General features: G+C 40.2%; 1 protein-coding gene across 4 annotated transcripts in view; it reads right to left on the reverse strand.

The window, feature by feature from the left end:
* The window catches only part of mctp1a (multiple C2 domains, transmembrane 1a), a 143,790-nt gene extending 125,495 nt beyond the window's left edge, over positions 1–18,295 (reverse strand). For all 4 annotated transcript variants that reach the window (XM_085787088.1, XM_085787089.1, XM_085787090.1 and 1 more), the window contains exon 1: positions 17,374–18,295. In XM_085787088.1, coding sequence (XP_085643214.1) covers positions 17,374–17,910 — 537 coding nt within the window. In that variant the 5' untranslated portion in view covers positions 17,911–18,295. The remainder of the gene's footprint in view (positions 1–17,373) is intronic.
* Positions 18,296–20,199: the final 1,904 nt, after the last annotated feature.

The raw sequence follows: 20,199 nt of genomic DNA on the forward strand, positions 1-20,199 counted from the left end.
TCTCTGTTATAGTTGGTATAAATGTTTTAAGTCAATAATAATAGATACAGTTCATGTCTAACAACTCTGGTTGTTTATATCCCAATGTTTTCATGTCCTCTTTAACCATTTGCCTCTGTTTAAAAGCAAACATCATTTCTACCTCACATTCTTTTCCAATGGCAGTGCAATATTTTGTTTGACTTTTCATGCTATACTATCAGTTGCATGTTCTTGAAGATATAGGAATCTCTTCTTAATCTATTGTTTCACTAGAGTTAAGTATCGTTTAGTTTTATCGGTTCTGGTTCCACTTATCAATTTCAGTTTTATTCTACAATGGTTAAAAAAGGAGGGCACCTGACCCTCCGACAACCAAAGGAAAACCCTGGACTTGATGTGTATGTCAATTCTTCATGTTGCCATTTTCTTCTACAGGTCCTTGCAGATAGTAACGCAGATTGTTGCAGATATGAAGAGTTTAGGAACTGATAAGCAGAACCGAAATGTGAAAAAAAAACACACACTGGGTACCTGGAGCCTGCATTTTCTTATAGATATCTACTTGGAACTGACCCTATGTTTCACTAATTGCAAGCTGCTCTGGGCATGGCTTACATGCTAGAAATTGTGAATCTATTCAAAATGTGAGTTCTAGCTAAAGTAAAAAGTCCCTCAGCCACAGCTTAGCCGTTTACTTTTGCCTCAAGCAAACTACTTAACCCAACTGTGGAATCAGGCATAATAAATCTGGTACTAAATTCAAAAATAAATTCAAAACGAAATACCCAGAGACACAGACACACTTACACAGAAAATGGGTGCCAAATGTATGAAGCCTAACCACAATCATTCCTTGATTTAACCACTGAGCCACTCTGCATAAGCAGGGAAAAACAAAACTCAAAGAGAAATAAAATAATAATCATATAAATAATCTGTTTAAAAACACATTGACCGTTCAGTTTGGCCCATGTCTTGTCACAGGGAAAAGTAAATTTATGTTCAAGAAACAAATCCCAGACAAACAGAAATTGTTACAGCCAGATAGATCCTAGACTCTTATTTGCATTGGTACATTTCTCCTGGCCAGTTTTTCATGGCAAATGTAAAATTGGCAGAGAGCTCCAACTCTAAATCAGTCCTATAGCACCTCAAGACCACTTTCTTCTAGAAGTACCAAATTCACTGAACACTGGGCAGACATTACTCAAAAGAACACCAATGCAAAACATGTGAGGTGGGCGTTTAAATGCACGATTCTCCCTTGCAAATATTTCCCTAACTGATACTAAACCCCTGTTTCTACTGCTCTTGTTCATTTCTGTCTCTGCCAGACTGTCTCTGGCTCTGGATCAATACAGTGGCTTTTCAGATGATTACATTGACTCCCCAAGAAACCCCATAAAGATAATTCCTTGGTTCAAAAGCCTCAGATTCACTAAACTCTTATACACCTCATATGACCTTAAATAATGGAGAATATTGGCTTCATTGGATTATATGTGTTTCAGGAGCAGTCGACCAGAACTAGTATATAAAATATAAACATTGTTCCTTCAAGAGACAGAAAAATAGCAAGTCACATAAAGCACCACATCCAATAATTGTCTACAATTTACCAGCCACAATCTCAGCTACAGGGGGCACAAAAAATGGGTGTCTCACGTTTCTTCTTGATTTTTAACGACATGGATTTATATTGAGCTACGTGGAACACATGAATAATTGGACACACTTAGAGGCACACGTGTACTTAATATGCAGTACATCTAGCTCCAAACCAAGCTCCCATATTGATCTTAATGGACCCCAGCAACACTTATGACTCAGTATTGGGACATCTTATGCTACAGGGAAGCTAATTTGCAAATATTCAATATTCACTCACCGCTGAGGAAGTGGGGTCTACATTGAGTTGCAAATTTTCCATGTTTGATTAGCATGAGGAGTAGGCAAAACATCCCACAGCCTTTGGTCACCATGTGTTGTTTTGTCCTGAAAGAATGACCACAGCCCACCTGTGCCATTTTACTCTTGTCTGTCTGCCTCTGTCTGTCTGGGTTTGCCCTTGCTTTCATCTTGTGCACCCGACCCACTTTTCAAAAACTAAAATAAAATTTTCGCTGTCCATGTTTCTGCTCTTACACAAGAAAATTACACCATCGCTCAACTTATCCTTTCACACAAGCACTTCTCTGCTTCCTGTTATTCGACAAATATCACATAGCAGGCTATTGTTGGATGTCATCATCATAGACTGTATGTAAAAAGGATGTCATCTGTAATCTGACCCTCCCTACACGTACACACACACACACACACACACACACACACACACACACACAGGCTTCCTATACACTGAGCCACCGTTCATCCTCGACTTGGTGATGATTAATCTATGTGGGAGGGCAGCATTTAGAGTTAGAAAGCTAATTTTCTGGCTCTATCTATCGATTTAAAAGCTGACCCATCTCTTTCTGCCCTCTCATTACTCTGGCTGACAATCATGGCTGCCACTGCTTTCGGGTCTTTTCAATAAGCATTGTTGTGTGCTTGATCATTGCCTGTTGCTGGGATGAAAGAGAGGAGGAGGAGGGTCCTGAGAGTAATACCAGGGCCACAACAATCACTATTTCTCTGTCTGTGTAAAGCTGCCGTTCAGGAAGAAACGTTGGTATTCCTGAGTCATTCAGTTGTCTACACTGTCATATTTGATCTTGTTTACAATAACACTGAGGTTCACCTATACAATAGTTGTATGTTTTTGTGCTTATAGGTATATGACTGTACAAAGGGGCTGGCTGGGACTGGAGAGCACAGTGCTAACAGGGTAACACAGTGTCAAAATGCAGAGCTTCCATTCTGCAGTACACAGACTGTTTTTCTGACAGACCAAATATACTTGTCCTCAGAAAGCACTCGCAAGGAGTATTGTTATCTGAGAGACCAGGGCTGGGATGAGCAGAGGAGAGATGAGAGATAGATCAGCATGTAAGGTTATCCTTCAAGGACTTGCTGGAGTAATGGAGGTAAAAAAGAATGCTTTTTTTGGATCTGTGAGGGCAAGGACTGACAAAAACAAGTCCTGTGACATGGGAACACTTCAAGGTACACTGAATGATTGACAGGCAGTGACCAGCATAACGAAAGAAAAAGAAAATAATCTGATCAAGTGGAAGTTAAGATAGCTGTTTAATTACAGGCTGAATGATATAGCTGTCAGCAATAATTGTTTAAATCTTCTTAATTCCAGGCCTTATGGTGGTGAATCAGCATTTCTGTTTCTTGCATTGTTTTTTACTGAATGTTGGGGTTTTGTAGCATGCATTAGCATTAGCAGCATCAGCAGGTATTTCATTCTAGCCATTTTATGCCTCTCTTAGCTATTTCAGGGAACTTGTTGCTCGAGGCATTTGAATCATGAATCGCAAGACAGTAACTCAACAGCTTTCAAATTAATACTCTGTCAAAGTATTTTTCATTTTCTGAGTTGTATTTTCAAACCCTGTTTATTTTTCCCTTATTGACTTTTTCCTCCACTTATTGTGGTCTCATCATCAGTACTTTGAATTCGAGTCACATAAGCAAAACTAATCAAGCAAATTTTTTAAATAAAGTATTTCTGATTTTTTTTTTCCAGTAATGTGAATAAATGATAGAGGATAAAACCAGCTTTAAAAATGAAAACATGGAAAGAATCTGGTAAGGCACAGAAATGCCCAGAGGCATAAAAAAGAGATTAATTAATCTTCAATCTTTTTCTGGGCTGTAATAAGCAGTAAGTGAGCAGACCCTGTGATATTAAGGTCACATGGCTTACAGATAAATAATACTTACACATATCAGCACTTTAAGTTTTAGTGGACCGTCCTAAAATGCTGCGGACAGCCCTTGTGAGCATAGAGAAAGCTGAAGCAAAGGGACTGGACATAATTAGCCTTCAGACCTTTAATAAACACTGGAAACGGCTGAGCCATCAGTCATCATCACCTCCTAAACTAAAATTAAATCTAAATTTGCAGCCCACCACTCAAATTCTCCATCACAGGTTTTTCACAGATGTCAGAAACAGGCACGCTCAGATGAGTGGGAAGCAGACACCAGGCAGTTCAAGACACTTAATCACAACGTGAGAGTTTAAATCCATCAACATCACCAAATGGCATCAGTCATAGTTTCACCAGTGTGATGTTTTTCCTCCTAGTCCTCATTGTCCAGACACCTCTAAGGTCAGCATCAATCATGTGCCTGTCGGTGTCCGTTACAACTGATGCCCCATCCTCCCGGGCTGTAATGAATCCTAATTTAAGCTGTCATCGGGACATTTCCAGAAAGAGGCCACAGGCGGTTCCCAAATGGCCATGATGTTGCTCTCACAACACAGTTTGGAAAACATTCAAAAATGCAGCACCTTCTCTTACAGGACATCCATGCCTAATTTCACAGTCACTGAATTATCATAAGCACAACAACCATTATCACAAGGTTACTGTATCTGATATGAAATATGCACTGAGATCCGTAAACTATTGTTGATTATTATATCCTTATTACCCACATGCTAGTCTAATCCACCAAAATCTTATAAAGCTACAGCAGAAAGACTCATCTACGAGTTAAGAGGAGTGGTTAAAGTAAGGTGCAATGACCTCCTGGTTAAACTGATCAATTGGACACATAGCACAGATCAATGCCTGAAGGATTGTTATCACATTTTCAAGCAGATACAGCAGAATTGGAAATATAAAAACTGATACACTAACTCTGTGGTTAAAAAGGATGGAGCATTTGTCCAGGCTATCTTCAGCAAAAACAGGTGTATTGCCTCCAAACATTAGCCTACCATTCACCTTGTCTGTGAGACAGTTACATTGGCTGGAAATACCCTCCACGCATCTTTTACATTGGATATAATTAGCATTAGGCAACGGGTGTATAGTCTCTGTGACACAAAAACCCAATTCTCTGCTTCATATGTGTTAAATATTTTAAAGCACTCCATATGAGCTGAGCAGAAGGAGGAGGGGGAGGCATGATTTTTTCTTTCTCTAGTAGTCCGTTTTGTTTGAATTAATTTGCTTTTGAATGAGGAGCTGCGCATGTCATGTATGTTTGTTTTTTACAAAAAGTAAAACACTCAAGAGTCCTCTAGGGACAAGCCACGTTGAGACCGATGTCCATTTAAGCAGCCTCTTGGTCTGGATAGTGCACACCGGGTCACAGTCTAACATCCGCCATTCAAAACCACGGACAGCGACACTTAAAGTGATACAACATCCAACACATGAGAGGAAGTCTATACTGACATGACTACCCTTACGAAAGAAAAATATATTGCAATATATTAGAAAATATCATGTGATATATTAGGCAATATATTCCCATATATGGGATTTAATTTTTATATTTTCCAATATATTGCAATATATGCATGGATCATATATGTGTATATATTGAGAAATATATTGAAATAAAGACCAAAAAGGCACTATATTTTTAAATATTTTATATATTTATATATATATGCATGGATCATATATGTGTATATATTGAAAAATATATTGAAATCAAGGCCAAAAAGGCACTATATTTTTTTAATGTTTTATATATTTTCATATATATGCATGGATCATATATGTGTATATATTGAAAAATATATTGAGATCAAGGCCAAAAAGGCACTATATTTTTTAAATGTTTATATTTTATACAACACACACACACACACACACACATATATATATATATATATATATATATATATGTGTGTGTGTGTGTGTAAAACATTCAAAAAATATAGTATATAGTATAGTATATGTGTATATGTGTATATTTATAACCCCCCCCCCCCCCCCCCCTGTAACAAGTTAAGTAATTTATCTAACATCACAATTAGTCCGAAGCTGAAGGTAAAAATTCCAATTAAAGTAAATATCCTGCATAGTTCTCCTCCTCTGTTGTCCGTCTGATCAGAGCGGTGACCCTAGCAACGGTGTGTTGTACTTAGCAATGGTCTGTGAACCGATTGCAGGTCAGGAATTATTTTTTTTATTAGATATAAAAATAAAAAATAAAAAGTTACCACAATGAAACAAAATCCATTGGCTGTCTCATCGTGAGCATTTGAACATGAATTGGTTGATCTGACTGACATAATGGCTCTTGGCCAATGAACAGCTGTGCGCGCCTTTCCGGCGCCAAATTTGAAAATAACCGTTTACTGCTGCTGTGAAACGGGAACCGCCCCGCGACGCACTTCAGTCGTTCAAGAATGACCAGTCATGTGGATTATTTTTACGATACGGATAAATGGACAAACAGTCGGCTGGAACCTGGTCCTAGCGAGAGCTTGAGTGAATTTAAATCCTGCAAAAAATACCAGGTACGATATTTTTCTCCTGTTATTATTGTGGCGTTGTTGGTGTCAGGGATTCAAACGAGGCAGGCTCTGGTGAGAGGGAGGGGCTGTGTAACGTTAACGGATGTGAAGTCCTGGACATGTCTCGACATGTCACCATGGAGGGTTTTTTTTTTTTCTTATTCTCCTTGTTCTAACCAACGGTGAGGAGGATGGTTTCAGCGGTACATGGCTTCATTAACGTGTTACAGAGAAAAGGGTTAGAAAGAAAAGAGAGAAAAGCTAATCGCCATTAGCACATGAGCTATCCGGCTTTCAACCCCGTAGTAGCATTCTAGCGAGCGGCTAACTGGTAGCGTTAGCGGCTAAACTGGTAGCATTAGCCACCGGTGTAGGCACCAAATGTGGAGGCTCCGGGCTGCCAAAACCGCCCTGACTAATCTGATGTTTGTTAAATCTACAAAACGAATTACCGAACAAACACCACCACTTCTGTGTGCACGCCTCTGCAAACTAGTCATGGCTATCGTAGCCGTTAGCTTAGCTGCTGCTGACAGCTAACAGCAGCAGCTAAGCTAACGCCAGGACGTCAGCTGTTAAAACCCTCCGTTGTCGGACACAACATGAAACTACTCCAATTAGCTCAGTCATGTTGTAACAAAGATATCTGCTGGAAAAAATATTTTTTTCATGGGCTGTTTATTGAGTTATTTAAGACACTGTTTTGAACACTGTGTAAACCATAAGTGAAAGTTCCTTTAGAACAGTGGTTCCCAAACGGAGGGGGGGGGGCGGGGGCGGTAAACCGGCTTCGGAATGTGTTTTATTTTGAAAATTAACCGGATTCTTCCGCTGTTTCTTTGTGCGACTTCCTGCCCGGCTTGACAGGCTCGCTCGCGGCCATAGCTCGCGGCTCGCGGCCATAGCTCGCGGCTCGCGCGCCGCGCCGCTGCTGCTGTGAACCGGAGCGACGTGGCTCCGGTGTGACACAGTCGTTAACATCAAAGGGCTCCGCTTCTCGCTGCTTCGCGGCTACTCGCGGCGCGCGCGCGCGTGTGTGTGTGTGTGTGTGTGTGTGTGTGTGTGTGTGTGTGTGTGAGAACCACTGCTTTAGAAAACGCACTCTGCTGCAGAAGAAAACAACATGAACTCTGCTAGTAACAGAAACTACTGGAGATGAGACACTACACTGACTGTGGCCTCTTAGCATGGTTACTAATACTCACTCCTGTTAATAAAAGTAAAGTATCACTGATATTAGTGTATACTCGGTTGATGAAGTATTAGTCATCCAGCTGAAAATGATATAGCCTGCAAATAAGCCATCATTAGTGAATCCAGTTTATACACACAGGTGTAATAAGTTCAATTCACCCTTCATAGGTTGGACAAAATAATAGAAACTTTAAAGTCAAAGATATGTGGCAGTAATTTTCATTAGGATATTAGTTCTAAATATAGTGTTATTTGAGTAATAATAATCAGGATCAGCCGCAAAATAAAAAAATAAAAAAATCATTCTATCCTTAATACTGTGACACAGCTAAAGATATTTTTGTCCTTGATTAATTAATGTTTTACTCTGTTTCTAATTGACTGAATACTCTTTGTTATGTCAATCTGTATTTTTACACAGCCAAGGACCCATCAGCAGTGCTCTACCCATGAGATCATCGTGCTGGAGAACCCGAAGTGACAATAGAGCAAAAGATGATGGGGTACAGACTTCAACATGCAAACAGGTAGGCAAACAGACCAAGAATTATGGCAAATGCATTTTTGCTTCTTAAATTTTTTCATTAAACCTAGTCAGATTAATTTCAGTTCAAGTTTTTTAAAGTGATAGTTCACCCAAAATTGAAATTGCACTCATTATCTACTCACCCTCATGTCGACTAAGGGCTGGAGAAGTTTCAGAGTCCTCCGTGTGGGTTCTCTCTTACACAGGGGGTCTCGACGTAGCAGTGCATGTCCATATAACGGTTGCAAATGGATACCAACTGTCTTCGTAACAAAAAGACACACCAAAAAACATCCAAATACCTCCATGCTGCTCGTATGTAATGTTCGTCTTGTATTGAAGCCCCGAAATGCGAAATTGTCCCAAAAACAATGAAATAAGTCAATTTTTCGAGCTTCTCGAAGCTCTTCTTCCCGGTTCGTCATATTTGGACGAACCAGGGTCTGTTCTCTTCCCAGTTCGTCCAAATATGACGAACCAGGAAGAGGAGCTTTGAGAAGCTTCCGCTACAAAACAAGCTTGAAAAATTGACTTATTCAATTTTTTCCGGGACAATTTCGCATTTCGGGGCTTCAATACAAGACGGACATTACATACGAGCAGCATGGAGGTATTTGGATGTTTTTTTGGTGTGTCTTTTTGTTACCAAGACAGTTGGTATCCATTTGCAACCGTTATATTGACATGCACTGCTACGTCGAGACCCCCTGTAACTCAGAGAAGCCACGGAGGACTCTGAAACTTCTCCCAGCCCTTAGTCCACATGAGAGTGAGCAGATAATGAGTGAAATTTCAATCTTGGGTGAACTATCGCTTTAAATGTATAGCACCATCCCATACAGAAGTAATTGAAATTTCCACAGGACTGATGCTGGCTAGCCTCGCATCACCAGGCTCTTCAGACAAGCGAAGAGCCTGGTGTCAGTTACCTCCCAATTAGTCTGCATTCTGGTTCCTGTCTGTAGCTGATACCGAAATCACCAAATTCACCAAAATAAAAGTATTCACCAACATAAAACTTATAAAATAACAGGGTACCCGCGGGGTCTTAAAAACTTAAAAAAGTCTTAAATTTGATAACTATAAATTAAGGCCTTGAAAAGGTCTTAAATTTAGTTTACAAGTCTTAAATTTCATTCTCAAAGGTCTAGGGGTGTAACGGTACATGTATTTGTATTGAACCGATTCGGTACGGGGCGTTCGGTTCAGCACAGCGCTGTGAACGAGTGAGTTTCGGTACAGAAGTTGTGTGTGTTTACAGTCCGCCTGCAGCTACACGTGCAGCCCGTTTACGTCGTGGCTATCGCTAATGCTACTGCTAATGCTACCGCTAGCGAGAAAACAGAGGCTTGAAGACCCTCCTGCTTTTGGGAGGAATGGAGGTGGAGGTGGAGGTGGGGGGGCTGTGGCTCCTATCTCCTCTCTGTCTGTCTGCCTGTCCGTCTGTCTGTCTGTCTGTCTCTCTCTCTCTCTGTGTCTGTGTTGCGCACAAGCTCCAGTACATGTGGATCTGCTGCAGATGCGCCCAGAGCAGGCGCACGTCGCTGCTGTGTTGACACTACGCACTGTGCCTCGTGATGACCCGCGTTATTCATTCATTTATTTATTTATTTGCGGCCGAACGGTTGCATCGTCAGGCAGCCGTTGTGGCATTTGCCCACATTGCCCTATGGTCAGTCCGTCACTGGCTCGAACTGTTAGTGCTGCACTTTACATGTAAAAAAAAAAAAAAAAAAAATCATTGTAAGGCTGTATGTTTTGTTATTTTGAGAATAATTTATTGAACTTATTAGGCAGCACTTTACAACAGTAGCCTTTTATATTTTTTTCATATTTTGTATAATGGCTTGGTTTAGTTTAATAAGTTTATTTGTATCAGGGACAGAATGTACCTACAACATAGCATTAGTAGGTGAGTAAAATAATTACATTTGACTAAAACATGTAAATTTGGTTTAGGAAAATTCCTAATAAACAACAAGCAAATTTATGTTTTGCATTTTGTTCTCTTACCGAAAATGAACCGAACCGAGACCTCAAAACCGAGGTGCGTACCGAACCGTGATTTATGTGTATCGTTACACCCCTACAAAGGTCTTATTTTTTATCTATCTGCATGATACATCGCAACAACATAACTGTATCTACTTGCAAAAAATCATGGAATGCTGCGTTGGCAAACGTAAAATGACTGTTGCGAGGTTGGTCTTAAATTTCATTAGATGTGGTCTTAAAAAGGTCTTAAAAAGTCTTAAATTTGAGTTGCAAAATTCTGGGGGTACCCTGAATAAACATTAACTTGTAATACAATAAAAGCAAAATGTCAATTTAATGGCTCGGGGACTTTCTTGTAAATTATATTCCTTAAATTAAAGAGTTTTACCGCATTTTATTAGCTTGGTGCTTAGATCCGTTTCCTACCAAAACAGCGGGTCAACGGCCCCAGACTAGATGCTGGCTGACTGAGTGATAGAGTTGAGGGAAATCATTGACTATACAGCTGAATACCGACTGAATACTAACATTAAACTAGTGGTCTATTATCTTGTTTTTACTGGTGTGGAGTCTGGACTCCAGTAGGGATAGGCATTTCAAGCGAAAGTATTTGATAATCGCGGAGTACTAATCGATTGACTCTTTGACACCCCCCTCCAAACCCCCTGTGAATGATCTGATGTTTGATGTTAGGTTGAACATTAGAATGAAGCAAAGGACATCAGAGCATTTTATACAGATAATTTAAATAATATTTAAAAAATCTCTTTTTTTTTCTCTCTTTTTCCCTAGATGCACCAAGGAGCCAGCTGATTACTACCAGTTGGAGGGTGGACATCTCTTCATCTGCTACATACATACATCTGCTTTATCTGCTACATCAATTTTCTTTTGGCTATTTATTTCTTTTCCACAGTTCCAAAAGTATATGTATTGTCTGTTCAATGGCATTCTTTAAAAATGTTGCACTGTTCAGAAATGTAGAGTCAGTCACATTTCCTTTGTCTGACCATATGCCAGGCCTGTTGGCAGGGTTCTTACGGATCCTTATTCATTAATCTAAAAACAAGGCCTTAATTGGCATTAAAATGTCTTAAATCAATTTTTCAAAAGTCTTAAAAATGTTAACACTTGGTAAGTGGTATTTTATGGTGGCCGTCAACGCTAAATTTCTCACAGCCACCAGATTCCGAGTCAGTGGTGTTTTTTTTTTGTTTTTTTTTTTGGGCTTTTTATGCATTTATTTTGAAAGGACAGCTGGAAAGAGACACAATCCAATGTTCATGTAGCAGTCACTTTACCTTGGATCACATAGGAAAGTGGGTCAAATTGTCCCTAACCCTATGTAATTGATGTGAGGTGTTTCTTTTTTTTCTGCATTTGTGTTTATTATGAAGTTGGTCTTAAATTTAATTTCAAGTGGTTTTAAAAAAAGTCTTAAATTTAACTTGGCTTAAGCTGTAGGAACCCTGGTTGGGGTTTTAATAGGCCTGTATAGCTCCCTACCTCAAACTGGGTTCAGTATCTGTGCCTGATTAAAAGAAAATAAAGGTTGCTTTTGATAAATTACCCAGTCTGTGTTAATATGTGGTATAAAGGTTTGTGCACATATTGCAGTTTGCATATTTAAGTATTCATCCACAATATATTGAACACATATGTCATGTTTTTGTTTCCATATAATTTTCCATATATTAAATATATTCCACAATATATTGAACACATAGCCATACATATATTTCATGTATAATTTTACATATATTTAAAATATATTCTACCATATATTGAACATACATGTGACACTATATCTTTTCATATATTATCAATACATTTTATCATATAAATCTGAATACATTATGGTGGATATTTATAAATATAAAATTGCATATATTTTGGGATATATAAACCCATATATTATATATTCAGGTTTAATATATTTCAATATATTGAAAGGGGCAGTTTTTTGTATATTTTGCAATATATTGCAATATATTACAATATATTACATCAATATATAATATGTTGTATAATATATGTGCCATAAATATATTTTTCCATATATTGCAATATATAATATATTGTATAATATATGTGTCATCAATATATTTTTCCATATATTTACAATATATAATATATTGGAAAATGTAATGGAAGAATAATATATTACAATATATTACAATATATTGCAAGTAATATATTGGTAAATATATTTTTCTTTCGTAAGGGTATGGTGTAGCTACTTGTAAGAATTTAGGCACAACAGAAGAACACGTTGATCGTTACTCACCATTTGATACTATCTGTTGTTGAGCCATCTCAGGATAATTATTACAGCACTTCCGGGAGGGCAGCTGCACTAACCTGGCCGTGAAACATGGCTCGTCCATGAACATGTCCATGAGCGTGAAGAACAGACTTTCACACAAGGCAGAGCAGGCAGCTACAGTCACTCAGTCCATGATTGAAGGCAGAAGAGGCTGGGCCAGGTAGACTGTCCGCGCAGAAGCTGCACAAATGTCGGGCCTACAGCTACAGTCCATGGTCGGGATACATGTGAGCTAGCAAACGCCCCGAGATGCTAACCATTGTTTTTCCTACGTAGGCTACTCATGGGGGAAAAAAAAAACACGACCCAGACAGGTGTCTAAAAAACACGACACGAAGACAGGTGTTATGGAAGAAACAGACAGGAGGAGGCTCGCTACAAGCTAACAATAAGCCGTGATGAACTGTTAGCTTCGTTCACCTCTGATCTCTGCTGGTTTCCCTCACTTTTTGGACGCGACCATTTCCTCAGGTATTTAAACTAACGTTAGCTGACTCGAGGAGCGGTGTTACTTGTGTGTCGACTAAAAACCACGATAAAAAAAATTCCACATATACATTTTTGTTGTTGTTGTTGTTGTTGTTGTTTGGTATTAGCTAATTAAGCTAATTAATTCAGGTGTGGCTTAGCTACCTCCTGACCTCCAATTTATGGAGCGAACCAATTTTTACAGTGGGGTCCAAAAGTCTGAGACTAGCCTACTTGGCAAACTTCTATTTAGCATTTTTATAGAAAGTAATACTACATTATTTTCAATAGAAATGAAACAGCACTTTTTAAGTAGGCTATGATTAATGTTTGAGAAATGTAGCCACTGAACAACACCATCTTATTGTTCGTATTTGGTATGTTCTCCTTTTTCTGTGATGATATTATGCAGTCAAGGTGCCTCCAGAAATATTCAGAGGAGTTAGGTGATTGGGGGGAAAGAGCTTGGTCTTTAACCAGTTCTTGCAAAGCTTTGAGGAGTGTTCATCCTGCTGCAGCATGAATCACTCCACAAAAAGATAAAAACCAGAGGGTACAGCATGGTCTCTGTAGAATTCAATAGTATAACTCTCCTTGAATTCACTTCAGTGCAAATGTCAAACTCCAGGAGAAACAACCCCAGATTTGAATATTCTCACCACCATGTTTAACTGTCGATTTTTAACACTGCAGCATTTGCTTCCTCTCTCCTTTTAGTCCCACAACATACATCCTTCTTTTACTACCATCAATGGCAAAGTTTGACTTATGTCTACTGTGAAATGCTCGTATTTCTTAGCCCACACTAAACATGTGGCCTTGTTTTTCCTCCTGAGCAGTGGCTTAGAAACTGCTACGCATCCTCACAGACCACTAAAGACAGCCTCCTTTTGGAGACTTGTGTTCTTTATTTAGCAAATTCTTCATCTGTGATGAAGCTACTCCTCTTTCTGCCAGGGAATTAAGCTTGATGTGTTGGTCTTCTGATCATGTGTAGCCTTGGTCTGTCTGATCGTGCTGTTCAGTTTCTGCAAAGTGATTGAGTTTACTGCACGGCCCCGGGCCCCCTCAGAAACCTTAAGTCTGGTCATGATTGGACTTTTGACACTGTTCTGACCTATGACACCTTCTCTCAGTTCTGACAACATTTTCACTCTATGTTACTTAAAAAGCAATAATCTACTGGAAACCTGAGGCACAGCCTTATTTATAGCAGTTGACCACAGGCTGCAAGTTGAGTTATATGAACCAGGCTCTGATCAAATCGACCTGAGTGTCGTCTGAACAAATGCTTCAATGGAAGGGATACTACTCGAGGAAATTTGACCTTTTGTCAAATTGAGTTAGGTTGGCCATTGCGCCAAACTTCTTTAAATTTGATAGCTAGAAACAAATATTAAATATTTAATCTCCAGTCAGTCAAACTTTCTGATTATCTCCAGGTTTACATTAAAATATTTAAATCTTTTGAACCAATACTAAGTGCATACCCCTGTCTCAATTTAAACTTTCTATCTTATATTCAGTATATATCACAAAATGACTGGATTGGAGTGAAATTGAGGTTGGCTTGCTTTAGAGGCAGATAAAGTTACATGTTGAGTTAATGAGGCGAAACTCGTTTCATTTGTAACAGGAAGAAAAAGAGTTGGAGGGAAGAAACCAGTGTAATGCCAAACGTGGTAGGCCGAATGGCAAGAAATAAATCTAAGCACAGCTCCATATGTCTGAAACCCAGGCCACGGAGACAGAGATCTGGAAGCAGCACATTTTTTCACATAAGTTATTTCCCAGTTATCAATAGGTCATCAGGTAATGATAGAAGGGATTATGTGGTCAAGGCTACAGTTTGGAGAGCTCACCTCCCCACAGAAGAAAAAAAAGAGTGTGAAATTGACTATGTGTGGCTCAACTGGCACCATCACTGGACAGAGACTGATTCAACTATACATTTAGGAAAGGTGATGGAGGTGAGACCAGACTTGAAATGGGTGATAATGGCTGGGTGACTTCACTACAGAACAATCCCAAGTGTACATTGAAACCTCCAGCGAGCAAAGGAAAAGTTGTAAAAGGGATAAATCCTATAAAATATGAAATCTACAATTAAAAAGACAGAATGACAAGGAATAGGCTACAATAACTACAGTAACAATAATAAATCTTCTGGAGATGAAAAGTGACATAAAAAAGAGATAACACATAATAAGGTTGCCTTGAAATTCATAAGTCATTGAGACAGTGAAATTGGGAGTGTGCAAATCGCAACAGAAACAACAGTGTTGGGGAAATTGATGACGAGAAAGATTCCCATATTTTACTGTAGCCTTCTCACACACACACCAGCTGCCCTGCAATGTAAGCATCACAAGTCAAATCTGCTTATTTTTTACGCCACTGAGTCAGTAATGAAATGACTTCCATAACTTGGCAATAATCCCTTCTGTCACTCATTTTCCAGGGTGAAATGGCTTTTGGGTGTTGTGCTTTATACTGTATATTCCTATTTAATTTATGAAATTGGGGCTTGGAGCTTTATACTCTCATTTCAGTAATGAGAAGTTGTACACACTGACCCGGGTGTGTGGAGGACTATAAACATGTCTGACTTTGAGCTCTAACCCTGATTGAGCCAGGAACGTGTTCACACAGCACACAAGTGTTTTACCAATATGCACATGCAAAAAAGAACATCAAGGCTGGATAACTGTATATTCATCATGATATTTGATATTCCGTCGGTTATTAATGAAACTCGTCTGCTCTCATCTCATCTGTTCTCATCACTTTTCACTTTTTTCCTTTCATCTTAATTTTCTTTCATCATTTCACATCATCTTTTATCTTACTTCATGTCATCACCTCATCAAATTTCATTATCTCTCACTCTTTCGATCTGTCTTTATCACATGTTTCCTCTCATTACCCATCACCTCATATGCTCTTCTCATTTCTTCTTCCTCTGACCTCATTATATAGTAGATTTACATCATACTGTGTATCTTACACTTGAGATTAAACATGCATATAGCTAACAGCAAATGACTGACACTGTAACCTGAGAAGATGATGCTGTCACTGTCAATAGTGCCGACTGCTGCTCTCTTTTTTGCAGACATGGAAAATCCAACAAATGAACACAGACCACACATGGCAACAACAGGAGGTAAGCAATGGCCCCCGCTCAATGCGAGAACTTTATTTGGCAAAAATGAGATCTCTTTCTATTATGTAACTGACCTGGTAGACTAAGTGCTGTGATGAATCTGCAAGATCAATTTCAATGAAGTAATTTTTTTACCTCTTCAGCTGAGTGCAGTGCACTTCTCCAACAGATTTAATGGAGAGAAGATCTTTGGCATCAACTTCAGCGGAGAGAGATGTTCTTGTATGCTCAATCACTTTTAGACAGCGATCTGGATGATGCTTAGAAGCAGGTCTGGACCACTTCTAGAGTGGTGGGATGAAAAGCTTTGCAATAACTGTGGCCACTGAAGCAGAATACACTTATGGGCTTTCACACAGTATTATGTCTTCATAATTGTCAATATTGATAAATATCAGGACAGCATCTCTGAAATGACATGACCCAATGTAGGTCTAGTAAATAAAATTGCTGTAGCTACTTTAGAACATGGATCCAAGCATCGCCTTCAAGACATTACTCAGCATTTTTCACGTGATCTGACTGAGTTGCAAATTCACATTTTCTCAAAGACCTTTTTGGATGTATTTGTCATTTTTGTCACTATATCCCTCACAGTCTTGCCTTCTCTAATTGACATATCCCTTTCACTGAGTTCCTCATTGGGCACCCTGACTCAGCACGTTGAGTGATGTGGGAATATACCTGTCATCGATTTCCAGCTACTACTGGTGGCGTGCCTGATATCAATTTGCAAACTGGACCACATTTCATTGAAAAAGGAAAGCCACGATGAACCCTTGAGTACACACGGGGCCTGTTGCAGCCTCTGTCTCCAGGCAAGGACACTGTGCCAGATGGACTGTGTGAAGCTAGGGGACAAACCCTGTTCTGGAAGAGAGCGGTCTGAGCATGCACAAGCAGACTGTTGACAATGTAGACTAGAGCATGTGGTCTGTTTTGAAATCAGATTTCCTGTTCAGGAAAACAACCTCTCTCAGTCAGCTATATGTAGCAGCAGGGGTAGCTGGATTGGGAACACATCAACACAAGTAGCTTGTGATGCAAGCTTGTTGTTGTTGGTGATGATTACACAGGCCTACACTTGCATTGGATGTCATCTGCAGCCCTTCAAGCTATACAGGACATGAGTCAAGAAATCAGTGGACTGGCAAATCAATGAGCGCCTCACATGATTGAGCACCTTGCACCACCATCAACATGAAACTTGTATCTTTTATTTCATTCCCAAGCCTTTTTCTTGTGATTTTTTAAATACATAGCCTATATATATTTCTGCTATGATCTTCCAGAGAATTGACCAAGATGAGTGTTTTACCACATGAGTCTTTACTCACAGAATCACTTGCGTTTTTACGCAGCTGCTCCTCCTCTCCCACCACCGCGGCCGTGTCCACGACCAGTTTCTCGAAGCACGCCGAGCCGAGAGAGGAGCTCTTCTGCTGGTACGTGATCAGCTGGGACACGGGGAGTTTGGGGCTCCCGTGCGCCGTCAGCTCCGGCTTGCTCCCTGTGGCCCCAGAAGCCGCGCCAAGGGGATGTGTCAAGGGCTGTCCGTCTTTGCTGGTGCCGGGGACCGCGTCGCTCCCAATTGACTTCTTGTCCCCTTCAAAGGACCCCGGCGTAGAGCAGCACAGATTCGGCTGAGACGACGAGAACACGCGGTCTAGTTGTTTCTTTTTCCTCTTAAACATCCACAGCCCCGATTCCTTCTTGCTGCCCTCCGCGCCCCCGGCCCCGCGACGCTCCGACCCCAGTTTCGGACTGAGCCACGGCTTGGTTTTCTCCTGGAAATTCTTCCACATCCTCCGCTGGTAGGACAGAGACTCTTGTCCTTTTGCGCTGCTCTCATCCTTGGGTGATTTTTGCTCCATGGTGCCTGTGCAGCAGCCAGCCAGCCTGAGCACACTCCGTATAGTGGAAGGATGTCACAGTTGGGCTGCTGCGGCTCGGGGAGCACTTCCACTGATGAGCGCCAAGAAAGAAACGCTCAGTGTGATGATGGAGGGGGTGCGAGCCTCACAACGGACCTTGCAGAATGCCTATGTAGGCAACACTGTCAATTTAGTGTCACTCAGTGCAGCACGCCTGTTAAACGGCGATCATTAACCTTCCTCTGGTGAATGAAGGTTTATCTCAGCTCTGTGGTGAACTTGGAGAACATGCAGTGTGCACTTCTGCAAGAATAACCTAAAAAAAAGAAATGCTCCGCGCGGCTGTTGCGTGTCTTTGCCTCCCTGCTCTGTCCACTGTGCTTAAACCAGGGTTTGAGCAAACTTCCTCATTAATTGCTCTATTCAAATGAAGGACGGAGGGACCACCGCGCCTCCCTCTGGCCAACCATGTCACACGACTGGATAATCTGTATGCTGGTGATTGCATAACACAACCCCACGGTGCCTTGTGGACGTTTATATTATAACTGTAGGCTCCCTCCCAGCCCATCCGGTGTGTATGTATCTCTTTGTAAACTGATAGCCAAAGTGCTGTTAGTGACTGCTGATCTGTGGATTGACTCTTTCAAAGTGATGACCTTGGTCAATGAAAAGCTGTGAGTTTGAAGCTTAAGAGGTTTAAAAGACTTGTTGTCTTTTGTGTGTGGAGAATGTTTCCACACTGTAGCCATCTCAGTATTTTCTACCCATCAAATAAGCCAGGCTTCACTGAATGTTATCACCCCATTGCAGGAGTGAGCAGCCAGAGCTCAGCACTCTCTTCTCTTTATAGTTGCTGTTCTGCTGTGATGTGTATAATAACTCATTATGTCTTCCCCTCTGGCTCTTGTTTCACTGCCGGCCTGTTCCATCCCCCTGGTTAACACTGTACCCACGTTCATATGAACAAACACACACAGACAGTAATTACAACAGTGAATATGTCTCGCCATCATACTCTCTCTCTCTCTCTCTCTCTCTCTCTCTCTCTCAAACACACACACAGACGAGGTCACATCATGACCTTTTCTCTGTAAATGGGACTGATGCAATTATACTTTGAACAAATAAATTACAAAAGGATATGAATTATATAATTATATGGACATCATCCCACTAGGGAGGAGTGAGTTTGAAGGACTTGCATGCAGTTTGTTTGGACGTCTCATCATGTGAGACCTTGGCATCACTTGGATGTAGGAGCGATGGTGAAAGCGTGAGTGGTTCTGATAATACTTGACCCTGACCCTGTAACAATGAGAAAATGCTTATCAGCCTTCAGCTGTATTTGATTATTTAAAGCTACACTGAGTGTAGCAGAATCATACAGTAACTTTAAACTTCTAACCCTAACCCTTATCTTGTAATTTTCCTCTCATATATAAATATATCTGAGTAATGTCAATTAAACATGGGATTTTCTTTTAGCTTGAGATCACTTGATATTTCATCCATCCTACAAAATACAACACTTTAATTACAACCAGGAGGCCACTGGCAGCAACACGGTGAGCTGCCCTGAACCTCACTTTCAGTTAAGTAGATTGAGATGTGAGAATGTGAGCCAGACGGTTTCTTTCAGCTGCCATCGGCTTTTCTATTGGGCTTGCATGGATAACTGATGAGTCTGCACTGAGCAGGCCTTTCCCCTTAATGATGCCCATCCTATTGATACGAGACTAATCCACAGTGTGTGTGGCGGTGCATGCACACACCTGCAAACAGCTCTAGCCATTCACAAACACCGTCTTTATCTCACCTCAGTTGCATGTAATTCAGTGACACCACTATAGTAACTTGACTCAGTTAATATATAGGCTACTACATGTTCTATCATTCCAATCCAGACACAAGTCATTCAGTCCAGAAAAAAGATGAATGTACAATGGAGTGCCACAGAATAAAATATGTTATTATATTATGTTGTGTGTATTGAAGCAACAGCAGAAAAGGATGCCTTTGATGAATTGCCCAATATGGCCCTACTGTCTGCAGTTAAAATAATCAGATATCCTGTTTTATAGTCTTAGTCCACTTCACCTATTAGAAGTGGCTATAAGCACATTTCTCAACACTGGCCAAAGCACAGCTGCATTGATGTAATTTAAAGCTTAAGTGCTTCATCTAAACAGCTTTAGGATAGTTATTGAGTCAAGTCTTAAATTTGCTATTTAATCTTGAAATGATTCCAGTAAATTTAATGTACAAACCAGTGACTTTCACCTTTAT

Source organism: Trachurus japonicus, chromosome 9, assembly GCF_045865225.1.
Source record: "Trachurus japonicus isolate A0001 chromosome 9, Traja_1.0".
In the NCBI taxonomy this organism is placed as follows: Eukaryota; Metazoa; Chordata; class Actinopteri; order Carangiformes; family Carangidae; genus Trachurus; species Trachurus japonicus.